Here is an 18,949-nt window from a genome sequence, read left to right as displayed (position 1 = left end):
ATTTTCGAAAGCTAAAATATATTTTTAATAAACTTTAAATTTTATTTTAATATTTTATTAAAGAGATAAATTTTTTAGATAACCAATCATACTTTAAAAAAATTGATAACGATTATTTGATTTTAATATACTTCTAAAAATACTTTTTGTTTTTTTTCCAGGTTTCTGAACATTGCAACAATCATTACAGCTTTTTTATAAAACATTTTAAATATTGAGGGGTATGACGTTTGGATCGTTAAAATTAAAGCACAAAATTAACAAAAGCTGTCAATGGTCATAAAGGATATGCAACTGACAAGAATCCTCACTGTATATGTGAAAACCATGCGGAGAAATCGTTCTTTGTTTGGTATGGAACAACTCCTCGTGTGGCAATCATGGAGCCAAATTTAATAAAAGAGATTCTGAACAACAAATCTGGTGATTTCCCTAAGCCAGAAATAAATTCATTCACTGAGCTGGTCGTGACTGGCCTTGCAAGCTATAATGGAGATAAATGGGCAAAACAGAGGAGAATCGTTAATCCTGCCTTCCATATAGAGAAGTTGAAGGTTATTTTTCTTCATCAGCTTTCTTTTTTAGAACCGTTATTGGCAACTTATTTTACTCATTTGGTATTATTGTTAGCATATGTTAACTGCATTTGTTGTTTGTACCGAAGAATTGACATCAAAGTGGAACAAGTTGGTCAACTTCATGTGGTCTTGTGAAATGCATGTCGGATGAATTTCGAAACTTAACTGGGGGTGTTATATCGAGAGCAGTTTTTGGCAGCAATTTCGAAGAAGGGAGGTTGATATTCCTTCTCCAAAAGGAAAAGGGACGGGTCTTTTTACAATCTCAGAGCATCAATTTCCCATTGTTAAGGTATATTTTACCCTATGGCATTTGCTCATTCACTATGACCTTCTATTTGACTCTTTATCTTCAACAAATTGTTACACAAATTTTAAACAACCTGAACCAATCTCCTCATCATGAGTAGTACCATTTACATTCCAAATTTTATTCCAAAACTTCCTTCTCAATCAGGTTTCTGCCAACCAAAGTAAACGAAAGAATGAAGCACATCCTCAGAGAAGTTGGATCCTTATTAACAGGTATAGAACAAAAAAGAGAGAAGGCTATAAGATAGCAGATCACAAAGACGATTTGTTGTACTTGCTACTGAATTCCAATCTCAATGAGCTACAAGAAAAGAAGAATTCTTATGCGGGGATGACCACGGAAGACGTGATTGAAGAAGAGTCCAAGTTGTTTTACTTAGCTGGTCAGGAAACCACAGCCAATAAGTTGACGTGGACCATGATTGTATTGAGCATGCATAATGATTGGCAGAAGCGAGCCAAGGAAGAAGTATTGCAAGTTTTTGGGAAGAATAAACCAACATATGATGACTTGAATCGCTTGAAGACGGTAAGTGCAGTTTGGTTTGGTTTTCTTGCTTGTGCTGTTTGATTGAAGATTGAATTTTTTTTTTCTGACTAGGTAAACATGATTCTGCTTGAAGTTTTAAGACTATATCCCTCGACGTCCTTGATTCGATGCACATACAAATAGACCAAGCTGGAAATTTTGAGTCTTCCAGCGGGAGTGCAGCTGTTTATGCCATTGCACCTTGTCCATAGGGATACAGAACAATGGGGAGAAGATGCAATGGAGTTCAAGCCAGAAATATTTTCAGAAGGGATTTTCGAGGCAACAGAGGATAAAATATAGTACTTCTCTTTTGGATGGGGGCCTAGAATACGTGTTCGACAAAACTTTGCAATGCTCGAATCCAAATTGGTCATGGCGAAAATCTAGCAGAACTTTTCATTTGAGCTATCGCCTACCTATACTAACGCTACATATGCTGCTGTAACACTTAACCTCAAAATGGTGCTCAAATCATCTTAAATAAACTAGGAAAATGAGGCGGGAGGCTACTGCTGCTCTAATCTCTGCCTAAAACTGCAATCTCACGTTAAAAAGCTTCAAGCATTAATGATTATATAGTTTTCCTTTTTCTTGCTACTTCTGTGATTTTAAAGTGAGAATGAAAGAATCGATAAGAACATTTCTTAATTTCCACTTTAAATTGCAATCGAATTAGGGTTTTAAGTTCTTAATGATTATTCAAATAAATAAATAAATAAAAAGAGGTTCTGCAGGAATTATACTAATTAAAAACTTTTGATCGGTAAATGAGTGCATGAAGAATTTCTGCTTTTGTAGTCAACAAATCGAAATTTTATGATGGATAAAAATTAAGTTACAAAAATTAAAAATTGAAGTTACAATCAACAAACATTGTATTAAGCCTCCAGATTCCTGCTTTTAACCTAACTATCTTCTCTGTAATCCGGATTTTCTTTCAAAATAACATGGCCCTCTAAGATGGGTGAGAGGGGAATATACCTGTACAAATGGAATCGTTAAGCGAAATCACAATTCAGTTAAATCACGCAACATTCCTACCAGTCATTCAGGAGGTAACTTACTTTTCCGTAGCCAGTTCTGCTCTATCGCCGGCAGCCAGAAGAACTGGGGTGGAATGGGTTTGGAAACCAGTAATAGTCTTGGGTCGGCCAGCCTGGCCAACAACATCAACAGCCTGGCCCACTCGAACTGGGACTGACAGAGGTTTGAGGTTTTCGTCAACAGTCATCAACATCCTTGGCTGTACAAGAAAACAATATTACGAGAACAAGAAAAACTACATTGACAAAAACATGCACACGGGGAAAGTAGCATCACTCAAACGAACCTGCATTGCCAAAACAAGGTAGTAGAGAACATAATGGTATTTCCCCAGTATTATAGCTTTCATATCAAGACATGCATGTAGCATTGTGACCAAACCAGCAAGTGCAGTCCTGGAGGTAACAAAAGAAAGAAATTTTTATAAGGCAAACCAAATTGAAGCAGCTACTAGCAGTTTACAGAAAGAAAGCCACTCCCCAAGTCCAAACCAAATATATCATTTTGTGAATTTTAATTTTAATTTTGGTGAATGTGTATGCAGGAAGAGCCACTTACGGGGATAGCAAAAAGCGATCAGAATGATAGGGATTAAGAGTCAATAGACCCTTCCCCAAATGTACTAATCCTTGAGCAAGTCGCACCTGCACAAGCAATCAACCTTAGTCTCTAACAGAGCACATGGTATCATGCAAGATACTATAAAGACAAGTACAACAAACATACACAGAATAAAAGGCTAGCATCTTTGTAGTAATAACTTGAAAGATTGCGAAGCATGCCAGCTATGCGAGCATTATTGGTTCCAGCACCTATCAAACCCAAGGAAATAACTGCAGCCTGCAGCATCCATGCAAACACTTAAGTGCAAGCTGATGGAAAAACAACAATATTATAGAGAAAAGCTTTACTCTAACCATCTTACCATTGCAACTTCTGAATCTGTATCATGACTAAGCCTGCTTAAGGTGTCCATCACATTAACCTGTAGAATATATGTGCAACCAATAAAATGGTGAGAAAGAGACATCATAAAAAGTTGCAGTACTCTCTTCAGCTTTCTTAACATCTTGATCTTTGGGTTTAACAGCAGGCTCATGCAAATTGTGAAGAAACAAGTCAACTTAATTGTTCTCTGCTTCTCAGTTTGACTTCACTAAATCATATTTATTAAATTCCATAGTGTAGCTCATTTGCTACGATGAAAAAGTGGTACCTTTAAGTCTTCAACCTAAAATTTAATCCCCTTGAAAATAGCCAAAATAGGTTGTTCAGCCAGATGTACTGAGATTAATTTACCTTTGGGTTTGATATACACAGAAGACCAAGAGCCAAAGGAACTGCCCGCCGGATATTCTGCTCACCATACTGCAAAAGATGCTCTAATGAGCGAATTGACATCTCAAGACCCAATTCTTCAGCCATTGCTACCATGGCAATTCCGAGCACAGCTGGTCCCTGGTGGGTTTCAACCTTTTCAAGATGTTCAGCACAATGACTGAGTAGGTTTTGGACCTGTATATTAAACAGTTAACTAAAAATGCAAAATAATCTAGTTTTGAACAGCATTTTAATGGATTTAAGGGATTACCTTTAGAACATTCCCAGTTCCAGCGTAGGCACAAGACAGCAGTGTCATATCACAATAGTTTCTTATCTTTTCATCAAACGTTTTTGAGACCTCTGCAGTGGCCTCCACACTTTCCTGTCAGGGTAAAAGTTTTTGCTGAACAGTCAGGATGAAATGTTCCAAAATTGCATATAGCAGACTACATTTTCTCAAACTGAAAAAGATATGTAATTCACTTAAGAGAAACAAATATATGCCAGAAGCCCAAAACTAGTTATTTACCTGCTTCCCAAGGTATAAAAGACCAAGACCAAGAGGTAGAAGCCGAGTAAGGGGCTCCCCCAATTCTGACCCATTTCGTTCCATTAAAGCTAATATAATAGCCTGTGCAACTTCCTCATTGCAGGAACCCACAAATATCAAACCCAATGAAATTGCAGTAAATGCAATCACATCAAGGGGGGCTTTTGCATCATTAAGTATGGGAGTCAGGCTGCTACGAATCTGTCAATAACATTGGTGAGCTTTCATTAGAACCAAACATGCCCCATCCACAATTTCAGCCAAATTCCCAAAGAAAACTAACATAATTGTTAGATTAAGTGCATCCAATCAAAAAATAGCAACTGCATTCATCACAAAGGACATATTTGCCAGTGCCATGACCTACCAGGTTCATTTAATGGAGAGAGAGAGAGAGAGAGAGAGAGAGAGAGAGATGTATACCTGCTCATTTTGAGCACCTGCATATGCAATTCCCAAACCCATAATTGCACCAATTCGGATTGAAGAATCTTCTTTGCCTACGTATTCACTCAGAAGTGCCAGTGCCTGAGAAAAGAAAACAAGACAGATATATAGCAAGCAATACACTGCACAAACCAATAGATGAGGAGAAAGAAACTCACAGGCTCACAATCATTCTTAACACCACAGTTGACGATCCCAACTCCTAATAGTGCTCCAGCAATCACGTGGTTATCATTGCTATGTAAATACTTGTCAATATAAGCAAGCCCAGAGTCAACATCCCACAATAGAATCATTCCCTGTTATGCAGAAAGTGATAAGAATCCTATATTTAAACTGAATTGCTAACAGAAAATTGAATATCAGCATATGCATGCCATATGGAAGCAAATTTTTACATACCAGACTTGCTGCAGCACTGGTCTTCCCATGTTCTTTGTTTTTGAAAAGCCAATTTCCAGAAGAACCGCCACTTGAAGAGTCTGGTGGAGCTGTCATTAACTTATCCTGTGAGGCAAAAATATTATCCGGTATAAGAAACTAAGCTCTCATGCTTTCATTATTTTTAAGTTTGCAAACCATACCAGGCCAAAGCCTGCATTAACAAATGAATTGACAAATGTAGCTGCCAAGTTCTGTCTAGCTGAATCAACACTTGCACCACCACTAGCGCGGCCATCAAGCAAGTGAGCCTAACAAAACCAAGCATGTAAGTCATCAATATGATGAAGCAAATTATCCAACATGGGCAATGTCATGTAAAATAAAAAAGGTATCACTGAAATAACTGAACATGCATGTGAGCACTTCATTCCCTTCATTAGGAAAGGGAAACAATAAGATGAGGGGGAGAAAAAGAGGAGGGGTTGGCTACCAGCCAGTGTTGAAGTCCAAACCTTATAGATGTCTTCTGGAGATTTAGGCTCCATAACCTCGATATCCCGAGCAAGGGTGAGATAACCTTCACTTAATTTGGTATTGTTGATGATATCCTGTAAACCCTCTCTGTCATCATCTTCTGCAACCATCTCATCATCAAGCTTAAAAGTAATCCCCTGCAAAAAAATAAATAAATAAATACATAAAACAAATGAATAACATGGAAAATGTCATGCACATCAAACACATGCACATTCACACTGGTACATACACCGACTAACAAGTCTAGAGAAATTTAAATCCATCAATACCCAATTTCGACCATGAGAAAATGAAAATTCAATTGTCCGTAATTAGAAGAAACTATTGACCAAATGATGCACTTAGCAATAAATAGTTGAAATACTTTCCAGCACAAAGAATCTAGCCAAAGCAAACCTAGCACTTACATGTCGAGCTAGTATGTAGCAAAATTGCTTCTTCCTCAGCAGATTATCACAAGAAGTAAACACCTGTCTCACATGCTGCAAGAGCACATTCTAAATAGTTAAAACTAAGTAAATTCATAAATGAATTTCATACTGACATCCTGAAAAAGGAGTTTCTCAACAATGCTGCATGGCATGAAAAAAGAGGAAAATAATAGAAAACAAACCTGCATGTTGTCAAGGAAAAGTGCAATCTGAAGTGCATTTGCAAATTCCTCAAACTTAAGATATATTGTGTATGCAACATCCAAAACTAACATGTCATCTGGTCCAGGAAGGTATCTGCAAAAAATTGCAGCATGAAATGTCAAAACAGGGAGAGAGAGAGAGAGAGAGAGAGAGAGAGAGAGAGCAACATCATTTATCGTGGATAACACTACATCAGAGATCCAGTTGAAAATTTTCAGTTCAGCATTTAAAACTTAATAAATTTCACATATAATTGATTGGAGAATTCTCAATCAGAATTCACCAAAGAAGATATACATTAGGAGAACAACAAAAAACACTTTCTCTCAATTATTAATGGTAAACAAGTTGTTCAGAAGCATTAGTTTCCAGTTACCTAGCAGCACCGGTGAGGTATAGACAAGTTCTCCTGAAATTTGTAACATCAACATGCTCAACTAAAAGATCAAGATCTTCAACCTGCAGTGGGTTGCAAATCATATGTTTCAAGCTCAATAAAAACAGAAGGCAACTCAAATAGGAAACCTGAAAAAAGAAATTATGTTGTGTGGCACCTCCATCAAGAGATCAACCGCTTCAGGTTCAGCATTGTGCTGCACATAAAAGCACAAATACATAAGAAGCAGTAAAACGTGGCATATTCTGAACAGAATTTTCTTCTGTAATAAATCAATTGCTTGTTATATATAACAAGATCTAAACCTTCATGTGAAAAGCAACAATTTGTTGCACAAGCTCCATTAGATCTTCAATTGGGGCCTCTTCACTCTGTATTGGCGGCAAAGAAAGTAAATACAATTGAAATCCAGATTCATGTCTCACTATTCAGGAAAACCATATAGAGAGAATTGTTTTAAAGTGCATAACTCATTAAAACTTCTAGATATCTAAAGATTCCTTAGATTTCTAACCTGCCGCTTCATATACTCTTGTGCAACTTCTCCCGCCAAGTTCCTGACAATAAATTAACAAGTCAGAACACAAATTTCTTTTAGATTTCATTACCAACATGAGAAGAAAAAAATTCACATAGGTTATCCTTAGGTTAAAAATTCTAAGAAAAGAAAGTCGGAGCACCAAGACAGCAGTAGCAACCAATAAACCAACAGATAAAACTTAAATCATGATCACAATCTGAAAACAAGTTCAGCTAGCACTGGTAATACAAAATTTCCAGGAAAAAAAATAAAACAGTATGTTATCAAGTCAGACAATGCTCACCTCACATACTCATGGCCCCACGAACCAATGTCGCCTTCTGAACCCAACAATCTATACTTTAAACTCTCCTGTAGGATTGTCAAATTGAAAGAATGATTGAATATCAAAATTAGAGTGCCATACAAGTGAGGAATGAGAAAGATAAAGCAAAACTTGTGCAATTCTCCAAGTATAATATTTGGGAAAAAAATGGAGAGCTACCCGCTCGCCCTCTTCAGACATGGTCAGTGCCAACACAGACAGGATATCAGCTAGGTATTTCTGCAAACAAGTGAAAGTAATTTAGTGATGCAGAACATATAGGAAAGAAAAGACATCAAGAAAATTCTTAAAACGAAGGGAAATTCTGGATTTATGAGAATATGGCTAATTAACCTGAAAGAATATAGGCATTTATAGGCTACTTCCTAAACTTAGTTAATAAAAAAAAAACCTACTCAAAACAAATAACCTAAATACCCTAAAAATTTATATAAAATAATAATTCTGCCCATGACATATTAATTAAGAACAAAGTCCCAATTAAAAATAATGCTTCCATCTAAATCATCCTTCACTACATTGCTTAGCTCAAATAGATCACCCTTATAAAAGATGTAACGGGAGATAATTAACGCAAAACAAGTAATACCTTCAAATCTGATTCCAGCATTGTCTCATAAAAAGCCTTTAGGGTTCCATAATGAGGACGGAGAAACTTCAATGGCTTTGGAACAGAAGTCATGGAGCTTGTTGAAGTGCGGATTTCTTGCCTAAAAAGGATATAAAATTACACTGTAAAAAAATGATGCTTTATTCAGGCATTGCAACTAAACCCACCCATGGACGTTCCAGCTAACAGTAAAATCGACAAAAATAACATAATTTGATAAATCGATTCACATTCGACCTGACCCATCAACTTGATAAGATGTTAATAAAACATACAAACATAAAATAAACACTCTTTCGAACTATAAAATAAGCTTCCTTTTTCTCTATTCTTAACTCAAATTCGCAAATAATTTGATTACCTCATGCTCTCAAGAACTACTTTCTGGAGTCCAGGATCAGGATCCTGAACTCTTTCAACATATAACTCCAGCTGTTGCTTCAAAGCCAAATCCTCTTCCGACTGCGTATGCCAAAAAACAAAGAACTACTTAAGTTATAAAAAATATCGATACAGTTAACTAAACCCTAATCTCCGAACTGCGACTCACCAGATCCTCCTCTTTTTTCTCATCTCTCTTCTTGGGGTCCTTGGGCGGAGGCTTCGTCTGGGAAGTTCCGGCGCCTCTTTTGGGATCCGACATCGCGCTTAGGGCAATGGGTTATCTGGCTTTACTTGGGAAATCTCTTCGGAGTCGTAAGCGTTCGAAGAAAGAAAAGAAAAAGCAATGTTATTATACCAATTGAATTTCTCCCCAAGCAATCCATCATGGGTCTCCCTTTTAAACTGGTCCTCTCCTAACTGAAAAGAGCAAACTGGGCCGAACCGGACTATACTATTCTGTCGTAAAATTCCGTAGGCCCACACGCCATTTTTTATTCCAGACGCTCACCAGGTATTTGCATGGATCTTTTAATAGTACATAGGATCAACGTGGGCAACATCCTGGGACCGCTCTCACCTGGGCCCTTTTTTTACAAGGTCCCAATTATTATTTTTAAAACACTTTAATATTTTTTTGAAAATTTAATTTACTTAAAAAAAAAAACCTCTTGTCCTATTATATTTTTTATGAAAAAAATATTATATGCTTAAATTTTTTTGAACTCTCAATTTTTAAACGTCAACTCTAATAATATATTAATTGATCTAAATCAGTAAAATATTTTAATAATTTATTTTATTACATAAATGCAAAAAAACGGAGCATTTATTTTTCCCTTTATATAGATTTTACTTCGGAACTGTTTTTTTTTTTTTGCTAATTTAGAGTTTTTTACTTATTCTTCATATATTTGAACTTTTAAAATGATGAGAGGGAGCTTCTCTTGGCCCAAGTTAACCATTTCTCTTCAAACCATGCCAGGCTTTGGGGAAGGGGTTTCTCTTCACAACATGAAGAATATAATCTGGTCTAAATTCGGCCCTTCCTGGCCCATGATCGCCTCAGGTCTAATTTGGTGGTCTTTTGTTTCTTAGTCACAAAATCGCTTACTCGCCTAATTAAATATATTAATTGGTGTATTGGCACAGTATGTATTTTATGTTAAACATGTAAGATATAAAAATTATTATATTATAATTTATATTAACATATTAAATATAAAATATATTTTTTAGTTTTTATTAAATTCATATATTATTTTTGTTAAAATTTTTATATCTCACTTTTATATTTTTTTGTTATTATCATATTATCATATCATGTTTAAAATTAATAAATCTATAAATAATTACCAAAATTTTAATACAAGCTGAAAATAAAAGGAATATAATTTTTTTATATAAAAAAACTGTAGCTTGAGAATGAAGAAAAAAGATTGCACGTAATGTAATGGGATTTGCATGGTAGCTCACATTTTGCTAATGTAATTTATTAACAAAAAGTAAATCATTGATGATGAGATGGATGGCACATGGAAGTGTGGGTTTTTTTGTTAGAATAAGAAGTCTGACTAATTTAATTCAGTTTGTGAGCACGATTAACCCCTCGAGCCGTTAATCCTACCCTTGAAATCAAGCATGCTTTAACATCCTGCACAAAGTTGTGAATTTCAATTGGGAATTGAATGGATCTTGGCCTTTATAAATCATTAAACTTAGGTGTTGCTTTAATAGCAGTCATATATATGCCTCTTTTTCTTATTAATTTCAGTCATTTTTTGCTTAACTTTTGATCAATTATACAATAATGAATTTTTTAGAATATTAAATTTACCACATGATGAATTCGGGGTTATTGGATTCGGCTATTTTGGCAAACCCAATTGATTCTGTTGATTTGAATCAGGACAACATAATACTTAGCCCTTAGAGGAAGATAATCAACAATCAAGTCCAATGTGTTAAAACTGTATTGTTTTCAATCCTTTCTGATTTGCAAAGCATAAAAATTGTGCAAACACAAGTGAGAATAGAAAATAAAAACATGAATACAAGACTCCATAACTTAGTCTTCCAGATCTTAAACATATATCCACTATCCAAAACTCTTTTCCCTTTTTTCATTCATGAGTCATGGCCAATATCTATGGCACATACTCTTCTTGGCTCTCCTGGTACTCTTCCATGGGGTTGACCTCATTGGAGTTCTCTGTATTTCCGTAGTAACCTTCATTTTTAGTAGTTTCCTTACCTGACGACTCGTATCCATTAGGATAATAGTTCCCATTCTTCACATCATAATAGTACTTACCACCCTCCACAAATCTGGTATCACTCATTCCTTGTCTCTCTGTCTCATAACCATTGTTGTTGTAGTTGCTGCTGTAGACATTGGTTCTATAGCTGCTTGGGTTGCCATTGTTGTTGTAGTTGCTGAGGGTGTAGCCATTGTTGTTGTAGTTGCTGCTTGTGTCGCCATTGCTGTTGTAGTTGCTGAGGGTGTAGCCATTATTGTTGTATTTGTTGTTCTCATAGCCCGTCTCATATTTTTCATCAGCAAGTTCTTCAGCCAAAAGATCATTTTCGAAAGTGGTAGGAGTGTTGCTAGTGCTGACAGTCTTCTTTACAGGAGGGAACATGCCAGAGCCCTGACCATAAAGGCCATGATAAGGATCTAATTGGCCCTCAGAGTTAGCCGGCGCTGGTGCTGGAGATGGTGTAGGTACCTCTTGAGGAGAAATTTTGCCCCCAAGGTGGAAGATCTTGCTAAAGAACATGCTTTCCCTAGCTCGAATCTGGACAGAGGAGGATAGCACTAGAAGGAAGAAAAAAGTAATGTGCTTTGCAAGGGAAGCCATGATCAGGAAAATAGAGCAAGCGGAAATAGTAATAGTATAGTACTCTAAGTTGATGGAAAGCTCCAATATTTATTAAGTTCTTTTATAGACTTAGTTGCTCTGCTGATGACCGGGCACTTATGCGCGGATTAAGGAAAGCGAAAGATGCGGGGAAGAAAATAATGATAACAAATAGCGCATACAGCATGTGCATTCCATGAGAATGTCGGCACCTAAAATCTTTGTTTTGATCTCATCCGTCAAAAAGGTGCATGCTTATTTTAATTTCTTTGATTTTGTTGAATCAGGCTCCTCTCTCTTTTGCTTTTCATCAAAGGGTGGTGGGGAAATGAAAAATGGGGTCCTGTCAGTTAAGTTAGGTATCTACAAGACAAAAAGTCGAAACTGAAATCTCCCCTCTTCCTTTTTTTTTTTTTTTTTTTCAAGATTACTCTTATATAGAGGTAGAGGATAGTTAATTTCTAGGTTGATTAATTAACATGTATTTAAAAGTAAATGCAACGGTGATGATGAAATTTGGTAAAACAATCAACAATGTCACTAAAAATAATCAGTTGTCATAATTAAAAGTCCTCTTCATTTTTAATTTTATACTAAACATTCGACCACTCAACTGAACCCTTTACCTTCCTGTTTCCAATTAAAGGGGGCAGTGCGTTTGAGAGCAATGAAATACAATCCAAATGCATGCATTTGAATTGTATTACATTGGAGATGCAATGTAATCCAAATAGGGCATTAGTGGGTGTGGCACTTGAAGGCAGGCTTGAAACAAATATTCTTGTAGTTCTTTCTTCTGATTTGTTCAGATTGATTCAAGAAGATTTTTTTAGATATAACTAGGTCAAGGGCGTATACCATGTAAGCGTTTTTAATCATTTCTTAGCATAAAAAAGAAAAAGTAATATTATTATTGCTTTGACATCGGCATGCTATCTTTAGCTTACCCTATAATAATTCAAGGAACAAGGAATTATGTAACATGCTACATCTTTCCTTTTTTTTTGTTTTTGTTTTTTTTTTTTTTCTCTTTTGAAGTACTGAGAAATGCATATAGAATGATTTGGTATTATAATTGATGAATGAAAATTATTATGTTTGATGAGTTCAAATGTTCTCCGAAGATGGGAATTAACAATATTCCTTTGATTTTAAATAATTTTCCAGACTTGAGCCTTTCTCTATTTGCAAACACTTAAAGAGCAATGTAGACACATGAAACGAAATGTCGTTTGCATTTATGGCTTTAAATCATCATTCACATATTTTTGAGAGTGCATCAATTATGAACCGCTGAAAACCAATATTTAGCTTCATGATCATCAATCTCATTTTTAGTCTCTGGCAAAGGTTTATAAAATGAGATGATTAGTTGGAAAAGACATGTTTGGTTTGGTACACTCCAGTGATTAAATAATTTCTTTAAGTAATGTTAAAGGAAGAACTTTAGCTGTTCAATTTGTCGGCGTGATGTGCGGAAGCTTGAAATTCAAGTCCCATAACATAATATTTTCCACTTTTTGACCTGTTTCAGGTAAGTGAAGATTTTGAACTTTTTATCTTCTCCAGAAAAAGAAAAAATAATAACAATAAAGTGTGCTCCTCCTTGAACAGTTGGGAACAACGTTTGCGGTGTGTCCAGCCCTTAAAGGATTCTCCCAGGCTTAAAATGGGATGGGCCAATGTTTATGATCTAAAACTCCTAGCATATAGTGAGCTGGGCTTATCTTTAAGAGTCAATGTTTTGGGTAAATATTCTGAGGCATACATGGCCCAAACTATATGTTTAGATTTTCGTTCGGCTCCGTTAATGAACGATTGCTTATGAAGAAATTATTGACTCATCAAGGAGAAGTTTTTAAAATAGATCTTGCAAGCGGTGCGATTTTAATCTTATTGGAATCATTAATAAACTTCACCCAAATCTTACGCAAACAATATCATACCTTAATTTGTTTTTCAATTTGTCAGAAAGTTGGTTTTCCAATGTATTAAAGATGAATTTGGTACATAAAATTATAATAATATAAAATAATTTGATATTATAAATAAAATTAGATTAAATAATTTTATTTTATTTTATGTTTAATATGTTTAAAGATTAGAATATGATAATTTATTTATTAATTAAAATTATTTTTTTAAAAATTAAAATTATTAATATAAATTTTAATGATATAATAAAATATGTAAATTTAATTTTATAAATTAAAAATAAAATTTTTTATTTTAAAAAAATTAAATCATTTTATATCAATGATTAATTTTTTTATAATTTTATAATTTTCTTTAAATATAAATTAAATATAATATAAAATAATTAGTATTGTATTATATCTATTCTTTTATGTATCAAATATAATTTAAATATATTAGTATTATGTTAATCAAATAAAAGATTAAAGAAAACCATATTTACAAAATTGTTTCTTTATAAATTAAGAGCAAGCATAAATTGGTTTAAATCAATAAAATCAATCTAAATTGTCATCTTAATTAAATCGATTTGATTTTTTGAGTTTAGATATTAAATTGGTTTAGCACTCGATTTTCGATTTTAGCAGCCGAAATTCGATGTTGAATTTTTAAATCCAAATTAATCAAAAAACTTAAAATTAAAATAACTAAATATTTAAAATATATAATTACTCTTTCAACCCTGTTTTTCAGCCCTTTTATCTTTTATTTTTTCTTTTTTACTGAATCCCTAAAATGAAAATCTAAATTCCTAATTTCCTTCCTCCTAGTGATGCTCGTCACACCCACTTGACTTCCCCTCTGGTCAGTCCTCACAGATGCCACTAGGCATCGGTCGGCAGTCGGTTCAGTCCTCTCACCACTCACCGTCGGTAGCCACCAATCTTCTCACCTCTCATCTCTCACCATGAAGCAACCACACTACTGCAAACCTTTGTTTCGCCTCCAAATCAATGCTTTCTTATCTCAAGTCTCGGCTTGTCTCCTCCAATTTTCAAAATTCTCATTTTAAGGTAAATGATTTTTAGTCGTCTTTATATTTTCAGTATGAATCTCTAGCTTTCATTTGTGATCATGCTTCCTTTTTCATCAAATAGTTTTGGGAATCCCGAATTGGGAAATCAAAACAGTGGGCAAAGGTTTTTTTTTTTAACTACATTTTCTTTTTTGGCCAGGAAAAAATTTAGGAGCCATTCAATCTCCAGGACAAGCTATCAACCTACAAGGAGATTTACGATTATTTTTTAATTTTTTTTTAGAACTTTTCAGATTTACGGTTTATATACCAACAAAGGACAGTGTTAGTTCGAATCTAGGTGTTTTATATCAAGATCTTAATTTTTGATCACTTGCGAATATTTATTTTTTTTTCAAAAGTTATTAAGTTTGAGACTATCCTGAATTGTGGTTTTTGCGGAATTTTGTACCTTAAGTATTTGCAAAATAGTGTTAAGAGGCTGTTAGTCGAAAGGTTAGCATATCTAAATGGAGACTGACAAAACTGTTGGTCAATTTTTATGTTTGATTTGAACGTTTCAATTTGAGTTTATTCAAGCACTTTAATTGAATTTACATAATTAATTTCATTTGGATTTTATTTTGAATTAATTGTACTTGGATATTTTGTTTGGGTAAGATCTATTTAATTTAATTTAGGTCAATTTTAAATGTAATTATTTGGATTTATAAGTTTAAATACTGTACGAGTCTAAATTCAAATTCAACTTTTAAAACTGAGTCCAATTTCATTTGACTTAAAGCCGAAATCGAGCTGGATCCTAGAGCTTGAAGGCCAATAAAAATTTGAAACTAATAATAAGACCCAAGTTTATTTTGTCAAATTTTTAAATTAATTAAAAAAAACTAAGAAACAAACAAAATTCAAAAAATAATTAAAAAAAAAAGCAAAAATTTCGGTTCACACAATTTGCTATAGCTTGCTTTGGCATCAAGTTTTACTTCATTTTATTTTAGCACAACTTGATGAAACATCATGTCGCATCGGTCTGAGAATTTAATCGTTAGATGTAAAAATTAAAAGTTGTTATCAAATTTTTTTTTTATGTAATTGACCATTAATTTTATTTTTAAATAAATCTTAATGAAGATTTATTTAACAAAATCTTTTGATTTGTAAATCAAAGTTGGATTTAAGAGTACAGTTACATATAAAAAAAATTATAGTACCTTTATAAAGTTCGTCCAAAGAGGATATCAATTGATTTTGTGTTATTCATTAAGTTTGATAAAATTTCTATAAAAAAAGTTCTAAAGAATTTAATAATAGATATTATTCTTAAATTACTCTAATATTTTAACAGAAATTTAAGACTATTTCCTTACATAAAAGAGTATTTAAGAGATTTATATCATCTTTGAAGAGATTTCGTTATCAGATTTAAAAATATTTTTTATTAGTTATTTTTTTTATTAAAATCTTTGATATTTGATTTTTTAAAATATTTTAATATTTTAGCAGTATTTATAAAATAATTTCTTCCCTAAGAAATTACGTAGAAATTATTATTGCAACTTTTTAGTAATTTTATCATTGGAAAATCCAAAAATTTTATTTTTTATTTTTTTTAAGAAAAATTGATATTTCAATTTTTTCCTAAACATTATTTTTAAAATCTATTATAAAAAAAGTTTATAATAACTTGTTCCTTAATTAGTTTTGTTTATTTTATTTTATGTTATTATTGGAGAATTGTAAGAAAAAATAATATTTCAATTTTTTAAAATATTTTTAAATTTCATTTTAAGGAAAAATTGATATTTCAAAATTTTCCTTCACATTTTTTAAATATTTTATTTTATTTTATTCTTAAAGAATTTAGAAAAAAATTGATTTTTCAACTTTTTCCTAAATATTCCCAAAATTTTATTTTAATAAAAAATTGATATTTCAACTTATTCATTAGCATTTTTAAAAACAATTTTTTTAATTTTTTATTCTTTTGTTTAAAAGTATTTAGAAAAAGTGATATTTCAACCTTTTTCTAAATTTATTATTTTAATTATTTAAATAAATTTCAATGAAAAATATTTTATTTTTCTTAAATATTTTTCACCATTTATTTCATTTTCTTTATCAAAGTTCACACAAAAATAAAATAAAAAATCATAAAAAAAGACATAAATATATATTTATATTTACCAAAAAAATAAAAAAAAACAAAAAAAGCCTCTAGTCATAGTTAGACAAAAGTCTGAGGGCAATTAGTTAGTTTGGTGTGATTTAGCTAGCTTGGACCTATTTGGAGTAGTTCTTAGTGGTTCAATGCAATTTTGAGCAATTCAAGCTGATTTAACCTAGATTGAGTTGGTTTGGTTTGGTTTAACTTAAAAAGAATTGGTTTTTGAGTTGGGTGCACGGATTGCGAGTTAGGTCTTAAGTTGACATGTGGATCTTGTGGCCTAAAATGATGCTTTTAAAAATATTTTTTGCTACAAAAGTCAAAAGTTTTTTTCTTTTATTTCTCTTTTTCTTTTCTCTTTCTCTCTAAGAGAAAGGTTTCTTTCTAAACCTAGCCGGCCACTTAAATTCTATGATTTGATGATGGGTCACCTTGCAAACCATTGTTTCCTTCGTCATTAGTTTTCATCGCCAGTGATAAAAAATTCCCAAAAACACCAAAAAATTCTTTTCAACCTTTTTTTTCTAGTTTTAAGCTTCGTTTTCTTCAAGAATGCTTCCAAAAAACCCAAATCGGCTTTCAAAGTTTCGGCTAAAAAACTTTTCCTTTTTTTTTGTTTTTATTGCTGGTTCTTTTCGGGGATGTGGTGATATCTTTTTGGTGGTGAAAAACTATAAAAAAAAAAAAAAAGGGATTTGCAAAGCAAGCTTTAGTGGATTTTAGTTTGAAAATTTTTTTGAGTAATATTTGGTTTGAAATTTTTTTGGTTGGCATCATATCTTTTTTTTTTGTTTAAAAAAAATTTTTGGTTATGGGATTTTTAGTAGTTTTGGTAATGGCAGTGTGATCACAAAAGTAGGAAACGGGCTGTAATGAGTTTGGCAGTGTTGTTGGATGATTATTCCTTAGTTTTTTTTTTTTTAATGTTTGAAGGCTTCATTTATAGAGCGTCATAGGTGACTTTGATGCTTAAACAATGGTTTTGATAACCAATTTTGGTGCCACAAAATTAGGTAGTGGTAAGGGTTGCTGGAATTCAATGCAATAAATGCACCAAAAACTTCGGAGAATGGAGGAAAATAAAAAAAGAAAGAGAGAAGAAAAGAAAAGAAAAGAAAAAAGAAAAAAGAAAAAGGAAAAAAATACATTTAATAATAATGATAATAAAAATAAAAATAATAATGAAAATTTAAAATAAAAATTTAAAAATTCCATTATGAAAATGATTTGATGAACTTAATTAATATTCTTGAATGGACCCGAATAAAATCAGAATCAATTCAAATTTATTTTGACATAATATCTGTTTTTTTTTGCACAAAATAGATGTTTACACATCTATTACTTTCAGCTTCTCCTATATTAAATAAGCTACAAAGTCCTAACTGTAGCATTATGTTGTTATAGTTCTGCAAAGAATCTAATTTTGATGTCTTGTAGGAATTATGGCTACAAGAATTGAAAGGAAGACATACAACAAAGAGGGGAAGCCAATTTTCATAGAAAAAAATCTTAAATGTCTACTGTCTAGCCAAGACTTCATATGCTAGAGGCTTCTGATCCACCTTTAACTACCATACCTTAGACTACCCACCATTATTTTTGACATTCAAAGCCAATCATCGCCAACCCAATGACCAAGTTAAACCATGCCCTCCACTACCACCAACTACTAGCATACACACACACATACAAACTTTACACTTTCAACAATTATCCCATAATTGCACTATTCATCATAGCTTTCCTTCTTTGCCGAGCACCACAAATAACCATCCCCTTTTGAACCACCATTGTTAACTAAAAAGGTCCCATTCCCCCCACCCACAATAGAACCCAAAAACCACTATTACATAAATCTAGCACATCATTGCCACCACCAAATTCAACACTATCAAGAGCCACCATTCAGCCCCAATACCATTGCCAATAACTTAAACACTCAAACAACCTCAAACAAAAACAATCCTTTTATTTTTCTTTAAAAATTAAAACAAAAAAAAAAAAACATAGCCTTATTTCTATAGTAAGAAAGCAATAATCAAACAAAAAAAAAAAGAAGAGGTAAAGAAATGGTTCACAATCAGTAATTTGAGGTTTAAAGTTTTTGGATGGATTTTAGGGTATCCTAATGGTGGACAGCCAGTGAATAATAGAATGAAGACTTGGTCAAATTTTGGTGCTCATAAGAGAGGATGACGGTGGTAGATTTAAGTTTTTTAGATTGGCTTTCTTTAACTTTTTATGAAAAAAGAAGGTTTTTTAGAGAAATCTAAACCATCAGATTGAAAGAGAAGAAGGAGAGGGATTTTTTACAGTTTTGGGAATTTTTTTAATGTCGATAAGTAGCGGTTGAAGGTGGAGGCAACAACTAT

The 18,949-nt window shown here is 32.9% G+C and overlaps 3 protein-coding genes and 1 long non-coding RNA gene across 9 annotated transcripts; 2 read left to right on the top strand and 2 right to left on the bottom strand.

The window, feature by feature from the left end:
- The first annotated feature begins 380 nt into the window (after positions 1–380).
- LOC111308130 (cytochrome P450 CYP72A616-like) lies at positions 381–1,631 on the top strand. The gene is made up of 5 exons (XM_089752149.1): positions 381–554; positions 631–686; positions 768–870; positions 1,036–1,419; positions 1,521–1,631. The coding sequence occupies exons 1-5, from the start codon at positions 381–383 to the stop codon at positions 1,629–1,631; spliced, it is 828 nt and encodes a 275-aa protein (XP_089608275.1).
- A 528-nt stretch (positions 1,632–2,159) lies between these two features.
- Positions 2,160–8,971, bottom strand: LOC111309291 (26S proteasome non-ATPase regulatory subunit 2 homolog A). 6 transcript variants are annotated; one of them, XM_089750428.1, is made up of 25 exons: positions 8,766–8,971; positions 8,577–8,677; positions 8,195–8,337; positions 7,765–7,824; positions 7,564–7,631; positions 7,254–7,296; positions 7,045–7,110; positions 6,897–6,935; positions 6,719–6,801; positions 6,321–6,435; positions 6,115–6,189; positions 5,683–5,841; positions 5,371–5,478; positions 5,189–5,293; positions 4,945–5,085; positions 4,763–4,867; positions 4,319–4,540; positions 4,058–4,171; positions 3,766–3,981; positions 3,392–3,451; positions 3,193–3,306; positions 3,025–3,110; positions 2,753–2,861; positions 2,487–2,665; positions 2,160–2,403 (listed from the first exon to the last, which is right to left on the bottom strand). In XM_089750428.1, the coding sequence occupies exons 3-25, from the start codon at positions 8,285–8,287 to the stop codon at positions 2,328–2,330; spliced, it is 2,436 nt and encodes an 811-aa protein (XP_089606554.1). In that variant the 5' UTR covers positions 8,288–8,337; positions 8,577–8,677; positions 8,766–8,971; the 3' UTR covers positions 2,160–2,327. The 6 variants fall into 6 exon arrangements, with proteins under 6 accessions (XP_089606554.1, XP_089606540.1, XP_089606546.1 ...); XM_089750414.1 differs by having other exon boundaries at positions 8,195–8,315; XM_089750420.1 differs by lacking the exon at positions 5,371–5,478 and having other exon boundaries at positions 8,195–8,315.
- Positions 8,972–10,558: 1,587 nt separating this feature from the next.
- LOC111308455 (uncharacterized) lies at positions 10,559–11,526 on the bottom strand. The gene has a single exon (XM_022906778.2). The coding sequence runs from the start codon at positions 11,455–11,457 to the stop codon at positions 10,744–10,746; it is 714 nt and encodes a 237-aa protein (XP_022762513.1). The 5' UTR covers positions 11,458–11,526; the 3' UTR covers positions 10,559–10,743.
- A 2,650-nt stretch (positions 11,527–14,176) lies between these two features.
- On the top strand, positions 14,177–14,829 carry LOC149520008 (uncharacterized). The gene is made up of 2 exons (XR_016327118.1): positions 14,177–14,447; positions 14,610–14,829. It is a non-coding gene; the product is annotated as an uncharacterized LOC149520008 (long non-coding RNA).
- Positions 14,830–18,949: the final 4,120 nt, after the last annotated feature.

Source organism: Durio zibethinus, chromosome 2 (genome assembly GCF_047325235.1).
Source record: "Durio zibethinus cultivar Kanyao isolate XHJ-2024 chromosome 2, ASM4732523v1, whole genome shotgun sequence".
Classification (NCBI taxonomy): Eukaryota; Viridiplantae; Streptophyta; class Magnoliopsida; order Malvales; family Malvaceae; genus Durio; species Durio zibethinus.
Note: the sequence above shows the minus strand (reverse complement) of the source record. Positions and strands in the feature narration are given on the sequence as shown.